Source organism: Tupaia chinensis, unplaced genomic scaffold, assembly GCF_000334495.1.
Source record: "Tupaia chinensis unplaced genomic scaffold, TupChi_1.0 Scaffold000251_1, whole genome shotgun sequence".
Taxonomy (NCBI): domain Eukaryota; kingdom Metazoa; phylum Chordata; class Mammalia; order Scandentia; family Tupaiidae; genus Tupaia; species Tupaia belangeri.
The window spans coordinates 2,317,976-2,337,009 of record NW_006159731.1 but is presented as its reverse complement, the minus strand read 5'-3'; the positions used below and the strand labels follow the sequence as shown (position 1 = coordinate 2,337,009).

General features: G+C 38.2%; 1 protein-coding gene and 1 long non-coding RNA gene across 2 annotated transcripts in view; both read left to right on the top strand.

Moving 5' to 3' along the window:
- LOC102496244 (uncharacterized) overlaps window positions 1–4,154 on the top strand; it is a 6,505-nt gene extending 2,351 nt beyond the window's left edge. Inside the window, exons 4-6 of the long non-coding RNA XR_334620.1 lie at window positions 123–199; window positions 1,845–1,932; window positions 4,082–4,154. This is a non-coding gene — a long non-coding RNA (uncharacterized LOC102496244). The remainder of the gene's footprint in view (window positions 1–122; window positions 200–1,844; window positions 1,933–4,081) is intronic.
- Window positions 4,155–9,363: 5,209 nt separating this feature from the next.
- DDX4 (DEAD-box helicase 4) overlaps window positions 9,364–19,034 on the top strand; it is an 80,212-nt gene continuing 70,541 nt past the window's right edge. The window contains 1 exon segment of the mRNA XM_006172318.3: window positions 9,364–9,449. Coding sequence (XP_006172380.1) covers window positions 9,378–9,449 — 72 coding nt within the window. The 5' untranslated portion in view covers window positions 9,364–9,377.

Here is a 19,034-nt window from a genome sequence, read left to right as displayed (position 1 = left end):
GGGAAAGAGATACTTGGGTGAATGAAAGCTTTGAAAAGCTTCCTTTTGTTCTGGAAGATGTAGAACATCCCTATGACCTGGTCTAGAAAAGTTCTGACAACACCTTATGTTCTCTCCTCTAGCTTACCGCTATGCTCCATAAAGGTGGAAAGTGAAGGCTAACACAGTGTTGCAAGCCACAGACAATATACTGAAATGGGTAAGCATTGAAGGAGTGAGCCAAAACATAGCAATTAATAATTGACAAAGACTGGAGTGCTTTCTTGTATTCCAGCTGTGTATCTTACTTTTTGCTTTCAGGTGTTTAATAAAGGAAATATCTGTTAAATCACTAATTGACCACTAAATTAACTAAACAGAATTTAGTGACCACACAACAAAGAATAAAATCTTCATGGAATTAAGATTCAGAAAAATCACTAAAAAGACGAAAACAGTCAAAAATAAGCAGCAATAACAAACCTTGGTAAAGAAAGGGAGAACCCAATATCTGGAATTGGTACATTGTAATATTCAAAATGCTTGGTTTTCCAAAAACTCTCTTCTGGTAATACCTGTATAGACCTAACAGATGTTTAAAGAACATGCAACCCAACAACAGCAGAATAGACAATCATGTACATGTGGAATATTTATCAAGATAGACTACCTGTTGGACCACAAGAGAAGTCTCACTAAGTTTTAAGAGACTAAAATTACACAAAATGTTTCTAATTACATGGATGGACTGAAACTGGAAATTTAAAAGAAATCCAGAAAATTCACAAGTATGTTAAAATTAAATAATACATCTCTAAATAACCAGGGAGTAAAGGAAAAATTGGGCCAGCTCTGTGGTACAGCAGCAATGTACTGCTCAAGAAAGCCAAATTGCACCTGCACATGTGGTTTGAATCCCTAGCCTGGTCAAATTACTAAAAGGAATGAAAATGAGGTCATTACTACTAACCTTTCAGAAATAAAAAAGATTCTAAGAGTATTAGACTGTGAACAATTATATGCCAGCAAATTAAATAAACTATAGGAAATGGACATGTACTTAGAAAAGTAAATGATATGTAAGAGTGAGAGTTGATTGGGAAAAGTCTGGATAAAAAAACTCTTAAGTGAAGCTGAATGAAGAATAGATTGGCAGGCCGGCCTTATAACTTAGTAGTTAGGGGAGCTGGATCTTACATGTCTGGCTGTGAGGTTTGAGACCCCAGACCCTACAGCTTGGAAAACATGTTGGATGTTTGTGCAAAATCCCCAAAGGAGGGAGACATGGAGGAGAAGGGATTGTAGCATGGCCATGCAACATGGGGTGGGGGTGATGCTTTCTTACCCCCTTCCCTAGTCTCTATTTTTGTCTCTCTCCAACGAGCTCACACACACTCTGACAAATTAAAAACAAAACAAGACAAAAAAACTCACAGCTCAGAATTTCCAATAAATTATTTTAAAAAGAGAAAAGAAAAACACCCTGGGCATGTGAGCATGTATGCTCCAAACCCCCAACCAGATGGAGAAATGGAGGAGAAGGGATAGAGATGTGACCACAACTCAATGGGGATTCTTTCTCTCTCTTTTTCTTCTGTCTCTGGTGTGTGAACATGCCCTCTAGCAAATAAAAAAATGATGGGCAAAAACATATGGTTTGGGAAACCATAGGATTGACCCAAATTACTCTAAATTCTGTAATTTAGAATTTATACCTTTCTTACTTTGTAACCTTTGATCCTGGTTCATTTCTTCTGTGGACACTTATATCAATGAGAAATCTCTTCTGGTAATAGCTGCATAAGCGTCTAACATACCACTAGCCTCCTCTGATAACAAATTCTGGACTTTTGCACAAAATACAGAAAATACTACCTATTGGCACTAAACGATGGGCAGAAGTAGTCAGACTTTGGAGGGGAGATGACTTCTGGAAGAAGGGAGTATCTCTAGGTGAGTGTTCGCCATTTTCACAGATTCTATCATGAGGGTAGGCTCAAGTCTGCATTATGAGAAGTGTCTAGAATCTGGCAAGCCATAGTTTCTCTGGCCTAAGTAACAGAATTTGGAACAATCATAGATACTGGACAAAGGGAAATACCATATGTAAGAAAGTCATAGAGGGGGAGACCCAAATTTTGTTTAAACTCTCCTTAATCTTTTAAAACAAAGTCATACATGTGAAATAAATGCCAAGTTAAAAATAAAAGACCTGGGACCAGCAGATGTCATAATGGCAACGTCACTGGACTCCCCATGTATTCAACTGTGGTTGGAGTCCTGGACCCACTGGCTTAAACTCACGCCACATGTGTGTGCCTGTGCATGCGTGTCCAGAATCCCGAGAGGAGAGTGGAGAAGGGATTGTAGTGTGGCCATCCCCCCTGGGGGGGGGGGTTGATTTCTTACTTTCTGTCCTTCTGGCGTGTGCACGGGCCCTATAGCCAAAAACTCTCCTAAATGAATGAATGAATGAATGAATGAATGACCTGAGCTGCTTTTTGAGTTGTCTCCTAAAAGACATTTCACAGTTTGAGTCCAAACAAATTGACTCCTAAAACAAAATCAACATTCTCTGATGGATCATACCCATAGAATCCATAGTTTTTACAATTATTTCATACTCAAAAAAATGACACTGATGAATAAGTCATATTTCGAGCTCTTAATAAAAAAGAAATGGTTAGACTGGCCTTGGTGGTTAAGGGAGCTGGATCCCACATGACCAACTTCAGTTTGAATCCTGGCAAATTTGAAAAACAAAATTCAGGATCAGAGGATGGCATGATGGTTACATCACTGGACTCCTATGTAGTTGACTGCAGTTCAAGTCCAGGACCCAGTGGCTTAAAACTCACTCTGGGCGCATGTGCATGTGTGCATTCCTAAAATCCCAAGAGGAGAATAGAAGAGAAGGGATTGTGGCATGGCCATCCTGCCCTCCCCCAGATGATTTCACACTCTCTATCTTTGCCTCCCTGGCACAAGCACCCTATAACAAAAATCTCTTAAAAAAAAAATCATGGAAAATATGTGTGTGTATGGTTGTTGGAAAAGTCATGACTTTTTTCTCTGTTTTTCTATGTAAAAATGTGTCAGGGAACCAGCAGTTAGCGTAATGGCTATGTCACTGGACTCCCACGTAGTCGACCGTGGTTCGCGTCCCAGACCCGGTGGCTTAAAACTCACACCGGGTGTGTGTGCGTGCGTGTCCAAGATCTCGAGAGGAGAATGGAGGAGAAGGGATTGTGGCATGACCATCCTCCCTGAGGGGTGATTTCTCGCTTTCTGTCTCTATGTCTCTCTCTGCCTGTCTGGCGAGCACACGCACCCTATAGCGAAAACTTCTCCAAAAAAAAAAAAAAATGTGTCATGACTTTTCTGACAACTCTCTATATATGTAAATGCTGAGATTGTATCATGTTTTATGTGTGGCTAGAGATGGTTGATTATATAGCACACATTGATCATATATATCACATAGTAGCTGACCATAATATATATAATTTTTCAGAGGGTATATGTGCTTGCCAGGTAAAGAGAGAGTGAGAGAACCTTTTAATGGGGTCATAGTCATGTCATAATCCTTTCTCCTCCATTTTTCCATCCTATCAGGATTTGGAGGCATGCATGTATGCACACCTGACATGTTTTGCAAAAAGCCTTCAGCACTAGAACTTGAACCACACAGTCAGTCATGTGGGATCTGGCTCCCTTAAACACCAGGATATACTTTATCAAAACCTAACTGTTTAATGGTAATTTTAAAAAGGTTTTCCCTCCTTTATTCTGTGTCTTTAAATACAGATGTCCCTGACAGGTTTTCACCATGTTGCTGTCATCCTCCCCACCGTCATCTAGCTATCATTACAGGTGCATGTGGTTGAATTATGTCTGTTTAGGCCAAGCTGGCCCCAAACCAGGCCTCCCATGTGGCTCTAATATTGCACAGCAGTATCCTACCTCCTGTGGTACCATGGTTTGGCCAGTTTAATGGTAATTTTTGTCCAACTAAGCACACATAGTATGTTTTTGTTTTATTTTTTAAACAATTAATATTTATTTATTTATTTGATGAATTAATCAGAAATTTTATTTCCAGGTCCTGCAAAGGTTATAGCAAAGTATCCTGAAAATGTCCCAAATTAAATAAAAGGCATATCATCAAAGCAAAACACTTGTGACATGAAGAATTCTTTGAAGTTCTCTTATTTGCACATTACTTGGTTTTAAACCATTTGCAATGTTTGGTAGGCCACATCTTAAACATTTTAAAGTCATAACATAATGTAGTTTTCTTTCTAAAGTGCAACAACTACAAAGTAAAGGAACTTAAGAAAGCAACAATCAAATCTATTTCATATATAGGATGGAGCAACCTAAAACAATATTGATGTTTCCAAACAAGTTTGCTAAGAAACAGCTCTCATCTTTATTGTTAAAAATTAAAAAACATCTTTTTATTTAAAAAAGCCAAGACATCATTTGATTAGTAAAGCCTATTCTTTCTCCAATTTTTATTTTTCTGTCTTCACTTAGAAAGTGTAAATTCATGGGGTTGGCAGGTGGCATGGTGATTAAAGGCTCTGGATTCCCACGTAGCCAACCGTGGTTCGAGTCCTGGAATTGGTGACTTGCTTTCTTGCTTTCCCTTTCTTTCTGTGTCCCTGACTGGTCAAATTAAAAAATAAAAACAACAAATGGAATTATATAATTATTAACAAAATAAAATGTAAATTTATAAGAAAATAATGAATTTTGTTATGATATCACAACCTGTGTCCAGAATTAATTACAAGTATTTTATTTGTTTAAATAAACAAAAATGTTTTCCTTCCTAAAATTTAAACATCAAGTAAATAAAATACACCTGATACTCCAGCTATAGAAACACCAGCAATTCACTTATAAAAGAGGTGTGTTTTGGTACATTTGGTAGTAAGGTTTCGATCCTAAATACAAAGCACTTTGTCAAAAGAACCAGGGCATTATGATTAAAAACTCTACTCTTTCACCTAGTTTCCTTATTTGAGTAAAAACTCATCAATTTCTATAAAATTTGGCTATAGGGCTAGGCCACAGGAAAAGTCTGAAATATTTAAAAGTCATTTTCCTAGAGAAAAGTGTTTTCTTGAGATGCGGAGGCCGTCCTTCATCTGTTTGTGCTTGAAGGTATTCCACAGCAAACTTCTCTGAAGTGTTTAGAGTAAAGCACAGGATCTGGGCTCCTAGAAAGGGTTGTTGCAGCTGGAACACCGGCCAGGCAGCCACCCTTGCAGCCATTCTGCTTGCAGTACTACCAAGGCTCTGCAACCACCTGAGAGACCTTGATCCTCTCCACACCCACCTCCACCTTGAGCTGCTCCACCAGGTGCTGCAAGGTGCTCACTCTGGCCTTGAAAGACTTGGTGGCAGCAGTGGCGATGGCCTAATATTTATTCGTATTTAAACTGATTTAGATACCTGAATCTTCTAGGAGTGATTAGGACTAACACAGTCTGTGCCATAAAGAAACTTATATTCAAATGGACACAAATAACAATAAAAAAAATACTTTTACTATATGTAGCAATTAGACTTTATGATAAATTATTTAAAAAATAATTTTTGCCACAGGGCTATGCACTCCAGAGAGACCCAGAGGATTCTCCGTGTCTCCATATGCTTCTTTAGTCTGGAATGGCTCCTTAACCAATTGCTGATAATTTTCTCTGTTTGAAAACTAATCCTTCAGTCTTTGGAAGGGTAGACAAAAAAGATTCATCCTATTTGGGACACGGAGAAGAAAATTTTCTTTGTTTTCAGATGTAGTTAACATCTAGTGGTGATGGAAAGGTCTAGACCTTGGTATAGTATGCTTTCCTGGTAGCTGTTGACCACATTTCATAGTTCACTATGAAATGATGAGCTATCATTTTGTGTCAAAGAGCAAAGAAGTTCCCTTAACCTAAGGAAGGATTATCCAAGGTATCCTCATACAGTATTTGACAATGATTCTTCATTCACTTTAAGCTCTCACTAAATTCACTAGTAGTCATGCTTAGGGTTCACTAAATGAAGTAAGACCTCTTAGGAACACTAATCTCAAACAACACTGATTTCTAAACCAGCATCTCAATATACTAATTCATAATGGGGAACAAGTAAGATTTATGTATCTTCAACAGCACCCCTTTCTCAGTATCAAAGTTCTTGGGAAGTTGAATTATTAATTAGGAAGTTGCTAAGTGAGCATGGAATCAGAACAAGTGCTGATAAAATACCTTTACTCACAATAGAGACTACCTCTCTAGTGACCAGTCCCGGAATATACTCTCTATTTGTAACGATGTTTTCACTCTTGAGTCATTTCAATACCACTGTCCTTATTTTTGTAGTTCCTGCATACCATTATACTTTTTCTTTAGTTACATACACATTTTAAAAACTTTTTGTCTATTTTATCCTCATTCAAAGCAATTATATTTCTGAAATCATGTTTAGTGTGCTAGTTACAGTATTTAAATACATACTAAAATAACTATCAAAATGAAAATTATCCATGAATTGTCTAAAGTCAGTGATGTGTATACCACAGCTCAGTAAATAATGACTTAGCCATTACTGGAAAAATACAGAAATTTTGTCTCCCTGAATCCTGATTTACCAGGACTTTTCTGCTGAAAAGTTCTCTCTGCTGAGTTTTTTTCATCAGATGTGTTACTACCACCACAGTATCTTGAAGATTTTGTATCTGTCCCCACCCCATTTTGTGTTGATTTTACAGGGCTTCAATCTTCAATCATTTTAAAAAATAATTTATCTTTGGTACACAGTTATGTGCTGAGTAGCAGTTTTTCAAATATTTATAGGACCTAAAAATGAACATTACCCCATTTGAGGTGATTAATTTTTGGCCTACTGATAGATTAAAAGAAAAAAAATTAAGAGATTTTGCTATAGGGCATGTGTGCTTGCCAGAGAAAGAGAGACAGAAAGTGAGAAATCAAACCCCCCCCCTACCCTCCCCTGTAGATGGTCATGCTGCAATCCCTTCTCCTCCATTCTCCTTTTGGGGTTTTGGGACACACTTGCACACATGCCCAGCATGAGTTTGAAGCTACTGGGTCTGGGACTTGAGCTGTAGTTAACAACATGGGAGTCCAGCGATGTAACCATTACACCATCTACTGGTACCAAAAGAAAATTTTAACAGCCTTGACATGGTACAAGGCATAATCCACATCAATTAAAAAAAAAAACAAAACTTGTTTGAATAATGTGAAAATAATGTTACCTCTCTGTCTCTTTCCAGCAAGTACACACGCCCTATGACATATTTAAAAAATTTAAAAAATGTTCATTTTTAGAAAATTTGTCCAAGTTTTCCTTACTTCAAAAAATCTAGTCGGTTTTCATTTTATCTACATAATTTAAAATATTGATTTTTTTTGTTTAAAATTGTTTTTTTCATAGAATTAAAAATTGTGCAAGAACAACATTCAATTGAATTAAAATACTTCAGAGGATCCTGGATACAAATCCAGAACATCAGGAGGAATGACTGCTCTTCCCATGTCTGTCACAGACATATATAGTCATTTATAGTTCTAGCTGCCTCAAGGGTAAGATGTGAAAAGTTGGTTTAATCTTTCTTCAAAGATTCAGAGAAGGGAAAATGATGGAAATAAAACTCAAACGAGAAGAGTCTGTTATCAAGCTCTTGAGAGAGATGGGGAAAATACTGAGATATTTTCGTTGCTTTGGGGAGAGCAGAACAGAATAACTGATTGCTGAGGGCCCTAAGTATTGAAATATTCCTTGACCACTTTGGTTTGGCCAGTGCCTGTAGGCATATAAACAGGTGGACTATAAATTCAAGACTTGGTGACAGACTTAAGCTAACACCAACTTCCTTCTGGATCAGAGGCTGTTTTTTCCCCTAAGAGGTGAATCCCCTACTCTATAGACAGGTTAACTTCCTTTACACCCTCCTTAGGTACCAGCCAGGCTGGTACAACTCCTTCTCCACTCTCTTACTGGTAGAAAAAGGGAATGTACCACTCCCACTGGCTTCCGTTTTTAAAACACCTGGAATTCCCGTATATGAAGCAAGCGTCTCCGAAATTCAAAACCAGAGAGTCCAACCACTGCATAGGGAAACGGGGGAAAGCAAAAACGGGAGGGAATTCCCCTTCTCTTTTTTTTTTTTGTGTGTGTGTGTGTGTTAGAAGTGGAATGGACCTCTTTGGCTTGCAAGCTTACAGAGGAGAACTCTAGAGCCTCTTCAAAGTGAAGGAAGATACCCAGGTGAAAAGATAAAGAGAAGCAGGCAGCAGGCCCAACCGGCCACTCTGCGGGCTCAGGCCCCTGTCCGGAACGCAAGTAGGGAATGCTTGGCTGGAGATGGGGGCGGATCTCCGCCGGTCTAAGTGCTGATTGGCTGATGGTGCTGGTCGCCTGGTGCCATTTGTTGTTGGAGCCGGCGCATGTGACGCAGTCGGCGTGCTCCACGTGCAGCCGTTTAAGCGGCGTCGGAGCCTGTGAGGACCCGGGGAGAGCTAGGCCTGAAGAGCCGAGGTGAGTGGGCCGGCTGTGTTCTGGTACCGGCCTGGACCTGGGCCTGGGCCTGCCGCCTTCCCCATGGCTGCACTTGAAACCAAGGGGAGAGGAGAGGGGCAGGCAGGGTTTGAAGGTGACTTCTGGAGCCTTTCTGACTCTTGCTGGGAGTAGGCCTAAAGCCCCATGGGTGCCTAGAGTCTGGGTTTGAGGCCTGCAGAGATGTCGAGGAATCCTTTTGCCTAGCTCCTTGTGCAGCTTTTTCTCTGAACAGAGCTGGGTGTAGTACCACTGAGTACCTGGGCTTCTTGGCAAAACGCGTTGTACGTTGTTGGAAGGATCTAGGTCAGCTAACTCTTCTCCCCTTTCTGCCAAATTCCAAGATTTCTCACTTCCCCCGGTCTGAACTCCTTCCTAGAAGCCCTAAACAAGCATAATAAAAACGGATCCTCAAGCCAAACGTATTATCTGTATTTGAAGAGAAGAGCTTGAATAGTATCTGAAAAATTTCCATCCCCTTAATACTCAGCCGTTTAAGAACCCTTCGAGGGAGGAATTAAAGTCTGTGAACAGATTTTTGAGAGGAAGCCTAAGCATCACTGGGGACATAGTGGTGGTTAGAATGATTAGGTAAGTAGTTCAGCTAGTTTTTAAAGATAAAAAAGATGAATATAAAATGCCACCTCTAGAAAAGAAGCAAGACTTAATTCCCCATTCTGCAAAGTATGTTTGGGGACGATCACCTAGTTGAGTACTTTAAAGAGGTGCATGTGAAATGATGATAAGTTTATATTTTTAAAGGTATAATTTGGGTCTAATAAGGCCATTTCTTTTTTTAAAATCTAGACCTTGAAGCCATTATGGGAGATGAAGATTGGGAAGCAGAAATCACTAAACCTCATTTGTCTTCTTGCATTCCTGTGTTTGAGAAGGTAGTAACTTTAAAAGTTTGTAGTTATTAAATGGTGTAGAGTTCAGGAACACTGAAAAATCACTATATGAAAAATTGTAAATGATACAGTCAGTTTCAGTGCTATCTCCATGTGTTTATTACTAACTTTTGTGGGGAATGAGAATTAGGCATGATAAGTCTTAGACTAAGACCTGTAGTAATTTGATAGTTAAAAGCTGAAGCAAATGTAGTATTATCATAATTAAAATATCTGATTTATTATAGAATTTACTACAGGTGAAAACAAGTTTATATAAATGTGGTTTAATGTTTCAGAAAATGGAAAACAATAATATGATTCTGGATGATAGCTTGAATTCTGAAAATTGATTTTATGCATGGAAGGTTCTTGATAAATATATTAGGCTGATTTAGATGGTACTATCAGTTTGCATAAGTTATCATTTTCCTTAATGGCATTTAGGGAGGTACACTGTAATTCAGAGAAGGGGTGGTAGGGTAGGTTTTTGGGTTTTAACTCTGAGGTGGGAATTTTTCTTTTTATTTGTGTGTTTTTTAAGGATTTTGCCTTAGGTCACGTGTGCTTGCCAGAGACAGTGAAAGGGAAAGTGAAAAATCACCCCCACCCAACCCCCCTCCATGGCCTCATTGTAATCGCTTCTCCTCCTTTCTCCTGGGATTTTGGGCATGCATGCATTTGCACCTGGTGTGATTTTCAAGCCACCAAGTCTAGACCCAAACCTGAACTATATCGGCCATGTGAGAGTCCAACACCTTAACCACTACGTCACCTACTGGCACTGGCAACTGATTTTAAAAACAATTAATAGAATGTAGTTTTAAGGGGATGCTTTTGAATAAAGTTAAATAAAATAATTACTTATCAGTGTCTCCAGAAGTTTTTTGTCTTTAGAAATTCCAGTTGGAGTGTATGTTAGTCAGTTTTGACACTCTGATTTCAAGTAATGCCTTAGTGGAAGTTCTTAATTTTACACAAAATATGAAGTATGCAGTTCTTTGTCTTAAGTGGATTTGATGTATGTGTAGAATTTATATTAAAATAACCTGAATTTATTATGTTTCTTATCTTGGAATTTATTTTAGAAATAACATCTTTTGTGTGTTATCTTTTGTAGTCCTCTTCCCATCACATAATTAATATTTTGGGGAAAAGAGAAAAATCACCTAAAAATTTTGCTGATTCTCATACCCATCCTTTTTTTAAAAAATAATTATTTTATTTAACTTTATTTATTATTATTTTCCAGTTTGATCAGAGAAGGGGAAGGTGAGAAAGCAAGCCACCAGGTCTGGGACTTGAACAGCTGTTGGCTTTGTGGGTGTACAGTGCCTTTTATCACCATGCTGCTGGCTGGCCCTATACCCACTCTTAATAAATTTTTAGTAGATTTTCTTGTTTGTTTTATCCCCCATCATTACATAGTTGTAACGATAGTACATAACACTAATTTTTGAATCCAGCTTTTTTTTTTTTTTTTTGCTCTTTAGCAATATTTCATATTACATCCTAAAAATATTTTTTTTGGTTATGTAATATCTCATAAGGAGGATCTACCATAATATATTTTTCTATTTATAAGAATTTAAGGTGGTAGTACTTTACCACTGTGATATTGTCATGAATATCTACACTTACTATTTGTTTTAACTTAGCAGATTTTTAAAAATGAAATTGCTTGGTTAAAGAACATTTGGTGGTTCTTTTCTCCCCTCAGATTCTCAATAGATTTGTTATAAAACAAAGTTTAATTCACAGATACATCTTTTTTTCCACTTAGACTTTAGTAGTCATCTGTCCAATTTTTTATTTTTAGTCTGAAAATTTGATCTTTATGAAATGTTCTACAGATAGCATACTGCATTGTAACATGTTATGTATATTTATTACTTTGAGTTTTGGAAATTAAGGATGGCTGACTGTCACATACTTCAAGTTTACCTTTTGGAATCTTTGTGCTATTCAGTAGCATACCTAGTTTATTGACGTTGGGAATACTAAATTGAATGTTAATTGATGATTACAGTTGGTTCCCTATGATTCTTAATACATTTGTGTATGGCCAATTTGTAGTAAATAATTTTGCATTTGTGTGCAAACTTGACACCTGATTGTGCAATTAGTCATTTGGCATAGATATCTTAAGGGAATATGGTGCAATCAGTGCTTCATTTGCTTTCTTTGGTTGAATAACAAGTGCAGGAAATAAGGGTGAATAAATGAGGCTTTTATGTAAGAGAATTCTGAAGTCCTTTATTCAACCTAGTTTCTCTTGAAGGCACACACACAGGAGGAAGCCAGATGAAGACAGAGCAGAGATATTTAACCACAAGCCAAGGATTACTTAAAGCCAGATGCTAGAAAATGCAGAAGTTTCTTCCTCAAAACCTCTGGAGGGGGACCAGCAGTTAGCATAATGGCTATGTTGCTGGACTCCCATGTAGTTGACCGTGGTTCGCGTCCTGGACCCGATGGCTTAAAACTCACACTGGGCACGTGTGCGTGCGTGCCCAAGATCCTGAGAGGGAAGGGAGGCCACGCCTCAGTCCCCTCTCCTCCATTCTCTTCTTGGCATCTTGGGCATGCACGCACATATGCCGTGTTAGTTTAAGCCATTGGGTCCCAGACTCTCAATGCGGTTGACTACATGGGATTCCAGTGACATAGCCATTATACCAACTGCTGGTCTCTCAAAATGCAAAATTAAAAAAAATGCAAAAATTTATTAAAATACTACCTGTGATAACTTTTTTTTTTTTTTTTGGAGAGGTTTTCACTATAGGGTGCGTGCACTCGCCAGACAGAGAGAGATATAGAGACAGAAAGCGAGAAATCACCCCCCAGGGGGGGATGGTCACGCCACAATCCCTTCTCCTCCATTCTCCTCTCGGGATCTTGGGCACGCACGCACACGTGCCCGGTGTGAGTTTTTAAGCCACCGGGTCCGGGACGCGAACCGCAGTTGACTACGTGGGAGTCCAGCGACATAGCCATTACGCTAACTGCTGGTCCCTACCTGTGATAACTTTTAATGTATTAAACATTTTGAAATTTCTAAATTGATTCATTTGGGTGGTTTAATAGATTATAACCGGTTTACAGTTGAGTGTTCTAAAAGTAAACTAATGACAAGATCTATGAATGATTCAACATATTTTTATTAAACTTACTAGGTGCTGGAGATGGTGGTAAACATGATAAGATGCTTGGTATCATAGATACTGTATTTTACTGGGGGAAGCAGAATAAACTCATTTGAAAACCAAGTAATTATAAATAGTGAAAAGTGCTATGAAAAAAATAGGGATATGTACGTTTCTGGTATGGAATGGATTTAGACCAGGTAGAGAGACAAGGCTCTCCTAAGAAGTCACTCATGAGTGAGGGCCTAGATAGGAGCCCCATAAGGATAGTATGTGCAGAGGTCACAAGGACTCAACAAATGGGGTTTTAGAGCCATAGGAAGTAAGCCAGTGTATTAGTTTCCTGTGATTGCTGTAATAGATTATCACAAACTGAGTAGCTTAAAGCAACATATTTATTCTGTCAAAATTCTGGAAGATGGAAATTAGAAATCAAGGTGTCAAGAGAGCAAGGCTCTCCTCCTTCTGGGGGCTTGAGAGAGCATACTACCTTTTGGTGGTTACAGACATTCCTTTGCTGGTTGGTTACAACTCTCGGCTTTGTCTTCATCTGGCCTTTTCCTAGACATAGCTGTATTTTTTCCCTTTGCCTCTCTTGTAGGGACTTTTCTTTCATTTTTAAGTTTTGCTATATGGTGCATGCATTGGCCAGAGAGACAAAGAGATACAGTAAGAGGAAAAGTGAGAAATCACCCCCTCAGGAAGGATGGCCACTCTGCAGTCTTGTCTCCTCCTTTCTTCTCCTGGGATTTTGGGCATGCAGACATATGTGCCTGGTGTGAGTTTCAAGCTGTTGGATCTGGGACTCAAGCTACAGTTGGCTATTTGGGAGTCCAGTGTCTTAACTACCAGGCCACCTGCTGATCCTTGTAAGGACATTTGTGACTACTTTTAAAACTCACCCAGATAATTCAAGATTGACCCTCCTCATGGCCGAATCCTTAACTTAATCACAACTGTCATGATTTTCTTTCAAATAAGGTAACATTTCCAAGTTCTGGGGATTAGAACTTGAGATCTATTCAGCTTTTACAGCCAGTATGACTAAAACATACTAATGTAAGAGTGGTAGGAAACTAAGTCAGAGAGTGAAAGGGAAAAGGAGAGGGGGAGGAACTGGAGTTAGTTGGAGGTAAGAGTTGATAGGTCTAGATGGAATGGATACGGATAATGAAAGAAAGGAATTAAGGGTGCTGTCTAGGTTTTTTTAGCTTAGGCAAGTTAGTGGTGATGGTGCCATTTACCGAAATGGGGAATCCATGGAAGACAAACAGGTTTGGAAGGAAAAAACAATTCTGTATTTGCTGTCTTCAAGTTACTTCTGAAGACACCTGAATAAGGATGCCAGTCACTGGGTGTATAAATTTGTTGCTCAGGAGAGAAATTAGAGACATAGATGTAAAATTTGGGAATTATCTGCCTATAAATGGAATTTAAAGCTGTGAGACTGGATTAAGAGGAAGATTTAAAAGAGTAAGGAAATAGTCTTTCAAATACAACTGAGAAATCTACTAGGTTGTCATAAAAAATCTGGTAAATTGACATAAAACTAGTAATTTTATTACCTAATTTCCTTATTAAAAGCATTTGCGGGACCAGCAGTTGGCATAATGGCTATGTCACTGGACTCCCACATAGTTGGCCGTAGTTCGAGTCCTGGACCTGGTGGCTTAAACTCACGGCAGGCGCATGTGTGCCTAAGATCCCGAGAGGAGAATGGAGAAGAGATTGTGGTGTGGCCATCCCACCTGGGGGATGAGTTCTTATTTCTGTCTCTCTGTTTCTTTCTGGCGAGCACACTCGCCCTATAGCAAAAACCTCTTAAAAAAAAAAAAAAAAAAAAAGAACTCAGGTTAATTCTATAGCTTGGCTATTGGGAATAATTCTGCAATAAACATTAAGAGTGCAGTTTTTTTTTTTTTTTAGTTTTTGCTATAGGGTGTGTACATTGGCCAGAGAGAGACAGAGAGTAAGAGGGAGAGAGAGACAGAGAGGGAGAAAGTGAGAAATCTCCTGCTCTCCTGCAGGGGAATGGCCACATAATAGTCCCTTTTCCTCTGTTCTCCTTATGGGATTTTGGGCATGCATGCACATGCACCTGGCATGATTTTTAAGCTGCTGGGTCCAGGACTTAAACTGTACAGTTGACCATGTGGGATCCAGCACCTTAACTTCTCTGCCACTTACTGGCCCAAAGTGAATTTTAAAAATTTACTAGAGTACGTGAGTACTTTCTGGAGAAAGGAAGTGAGAGAGAGAGGATAAAAGTGAGAAAGTACCACCCCCTATCCATACCATGGATGACGGTCAAGCTAGAGTCTTTCTCTTCCATTTCTCCTTTCAGGATTTTGAGCACACATGGCCACTGTGTTTTTCAGGTTGATGGGTCTGAATTCAAATTACACAGTTATCCAAATGGGAGCCAGCTGCCTTAGTCACCATGCTAACCAGTTAGCCAGAGTTTTTTATTTATGTGTTTGTTTATTTATTTTTAAGGCACTGAGAAAAGTTAAGAATTTTTTATGGTGAAATAAGTTAAATAAAAAAATGATACCTCATTTCAAGGTTTGTGACTTTAGTGTATGTGGGATATTAAATTCCACAACCTGAGGATCATCTAATGATAGTTTTTCAGTTCTTTAGTGCAAAAGTATATCATAACTTTTGATCAGTTCTGTAATATTTATAAAATTGATGCTTTTTGACTCTGTTCAACAAGTAGTGCTTTAATTGCTACAAAAAAGAAGAAAGTCTTTAGGGATTCACTTTGAATAAGAGAAGATCAGGTCATTACTATAGCAGTCACCAAAGCCTAGGACATTTGAAGGCTACTGTTATCTTTCTGCTCTTAATGATAACTCAGAAGATTTTTTTGGATGACTCTTGAGCTCTGAGGGTGGTTTTAAAAGTAATTTAGTGTCAGGGCCAGCAGATGGTGTAGTGGTCAAGACCATAGACTCCCACATGGCCAACCATAGTTCAAGTCCTGGACTTTGTGACTTGAAGCTCATACCAGGTGTGTTCATGTATGTGCCCAAAATCATGAGAGGAGAATGGAGGAGAAGGATTCACTACATGGCCATTCCCCCTTGGGGGGGGTAATTTCTCATGTTCTCTCTCTGTCTCTCTGGTGAGTACATGCACCCTGTAGCAAAAAATCTCTCTCTCAAAAAATGTCATTTAGTGTCAGACTGGGCCCTGAAGTGTAGCAGTTGAGAATTGTGTATAAGAAACCAGATCCAACCCAACTCCTAGTGAGAATGCTTTTATGTCTGAGGTGGGCCTGGCCCTTCTCCTTTAACTGAAGTGTCTCTGTTCTAACTTCTTCTAGCCCAACATCTGGTGAGGTAAGACATTCTCTGTCTTCTTTCTGTCTCTGTCTCTTTCTCTCAAAATTTTCCATATATATGTTTTTAAAATCTGTAAGTACTGTTTCTGGTCTCTGACCTCTCTTTTATTTTTCTAATTTTAGAATCCATCTACATCTGAGGTAGGCCTTGCCCTGCTCCACAAATGCAGTGCAGTTTTTATTTTTTGCCTTTAAAATAAAAAAAAAATTATTTAAGAATTATTTACTTATTTCCATTTGTTATTATTTTATGTTTAATTTGACCAGAGAGAGACACACACAAAGAGAAATGGAAAAGAAGAAAGCAAGCCGCCAGGTCCAGGACTGCAGTTGGCCATGTGGGGATCTAGCACCTTTAACCACCGTGCCACCTGCCAGCCCCATTTTTTGCCTTTTAAAAACTTGTCTCCCCCCTTTTTATTGGTTGTTTCTCTCTCTCTTCTTTAGTCTTTTTCCCTGTTTCCTTTTCTTTTACTTGACTTTCTCACTTGGCTTCACAGCTTCCACACATTGAGTATATAAACAGGTCTAGATGCATGGTACTAAAACATCTGAATACTTTTAGCATCATAGAAAACCTCAACCCCCACTGAACTGCTACAGAAAGGAAGAAACTTATCTTTATGAATCTAAACTCAAATCTCTTTCCGTGGATACCATGTTACAAAACACAGTAGTGGAGGAGAAATGGGCATATAAGTACCTCACAGTAAAGTGAAGCATACGTGCTTTCAGCTGTAGAAAAAAGTTCCATCGACAAAAGTGTGGTTGGTTTGATAAGCATCAGGGAAACAGAACTGCAGAGATATTGTGGGTCATCTCCTCCCTCATACCTCTAATGCTCAGGATTAACTCCAAGAAAGTAGGAAGAAATGTGTAATTCATCAGATGACTAGAAACTGCCTCAGAGGCACAAGGAATATGAAAAACCATGAAAATATCTCTCCCCCAACAGAAAGAACAGCCCTTCATCACCCACAGACAGTACAGTGGAGCTCGTGGAAAAGTCAGATAAAGAACTTAGAATATTTGTAATAAAGCTAACAGAGATGCAAAAGAAGAGAGGCAATGAACTCCTGAAGATGCAGGAGAAAAGAGACAGTGAGTTCCAGGAGGTGAAGAAGTTCTTGCACAATCTGAAAGAGGAAATACACACCATAAAAAAAGAATCAAAGAAAACTGGTAGACAAGTAGGCTGTAATACAGGAAATTAAAACCTCCCTTGAAAGTATTAAAAGCAGATTAGATCATGCAGAAGATCGAATCTCAGATATAAAAGACAGAACCTCTGACCTAGAAGAATAATAGATGAGTCATACTAGATACCATTAGATGCTCGAACATCTGTATAATCAGTATTCCAGAAGGTGAAGAGACAAATAAGGGCATTGATAATCTATCCTACGAAATTGTGGAAGAAAACTTTCCAAACCTAGAGAAGCATTCAAATATCCAGACTTAGGAAATACAAAGGACCCCAAAATACAATCAACCCAAGATCTTCTCCAAGGCACATCATAGCCAGATTGACCAAAATCACAGGCAGAGATAATACTAAAATTGGCAAGAGAGAAATTTCAAGTTACTTTCAAGGGATATCCCATCAGGCTGATGTCGGACCTCTTGTCAGAAACAATGCAAGCAAGGAAAGATTGAGAAAATATATTCAAAGTGTTAAGTGAAAAACAATTTTATCCCAGAATACTATATCTGGCAAGATTTCCCTTCATATGGGAAGAAGAGACAAAAAAAAAAATCTCAGATATACAAAACCTGATTTGCCTGCACCTGATCAACTCTCCAAGAAGTGCTGAAGTGAGTGCTATATGAGAAAAATGAAAGTCAGATACACAGCAATAAGAGAACAAAAAATGATGAAGAAAATTGCCAAATTAATGGTCAGGACAAGTCTGGATATATCAGTAATAATGTTGAATGTTAACATCCAGGATTTAAATGGAAAGATCAAACCATAGTAACACTGCATATTCAACAAAAGAAATTAATTACATAAGACTGAACTGGTGAAATATAATTTTATGACTTTTGACTAAAACATTACTGATTTCCTTCTATGCTTTATTTTCTGATTTAAGGATTTTTGTTTTCTTTTAAATTATTGGTATGTTCGGCAATTTGTTAAAATTTTTTTTTAATTGAAACAAACTTTTGTCTTTCCCTGATCTGTCTGCAATTGGAAAATATTGATGAGTATTCTTATTTTGTGGCAGAATGGTTATCTGCATAAGGTCAATAATACAATAGTATCTGTTGCCTTGCATCAGAAATTGAATTCTTATGGGGCTTTGGGCAAATAACAGACCACGTTGAGATTCAACTTATTTTTATTTTATTTTAATTTTTTTTGCAAATAAGTTAATTTGTGCCTCTCTTTAGTAAAAGGGAAAATGGAGAGGAAAAAAATGTTTCAGAAGAAAATTACAGTGTACTTGTCAAAAGATTTTAGCTTTGTCCATATCTAGTTTAATGAAGATCTTTGTGAATCAATAAAAGATGAAAAAAAAAGTTTAGTATGGGAGGGAGGGAAAAGGGGAAGGAAAAAAAAGTAAAAGTATGTTTAATTGACAAAAAATGAGAAGCTATTTTTTGATGATAATGTGTATAGTAATATTTCTGTCTTGACTGATATGCATGGTATTCGTGCTAGAAAATAATGTACACTGCAAAGAGATATGTGATTAGATGAAAATAAATCAATTAAATTTTTTCAGATAGCAAAATTATAGAGAACAGATTAATGGTTGCCAGGATGAAGGGTGTGGGTGGAGGGTGGCAGGGAAATATGGTGTATGTGACTATAAAAACAATTAAAAAGGAATCAGATCCACATGGCCCACCATGGTTCACTTGGTGGCTTATAAAACTCCCCTTCATGCCTGAAATCCTGATAAGATGGAGGAATTGAGGAAAAAGAATTATGGCATGATCGTGTTTAGTGGGAGATTATGTGTGTTGTTTCTGGTGAGCACACATGCTCATTGAACTGACCAAAAAAAAAAAAAAAGTTATTTAGTGTCTTTTGTGAAAGAAATTTTGGAAAATTGATTATACCTCCAGCTACAAACCTTGGTG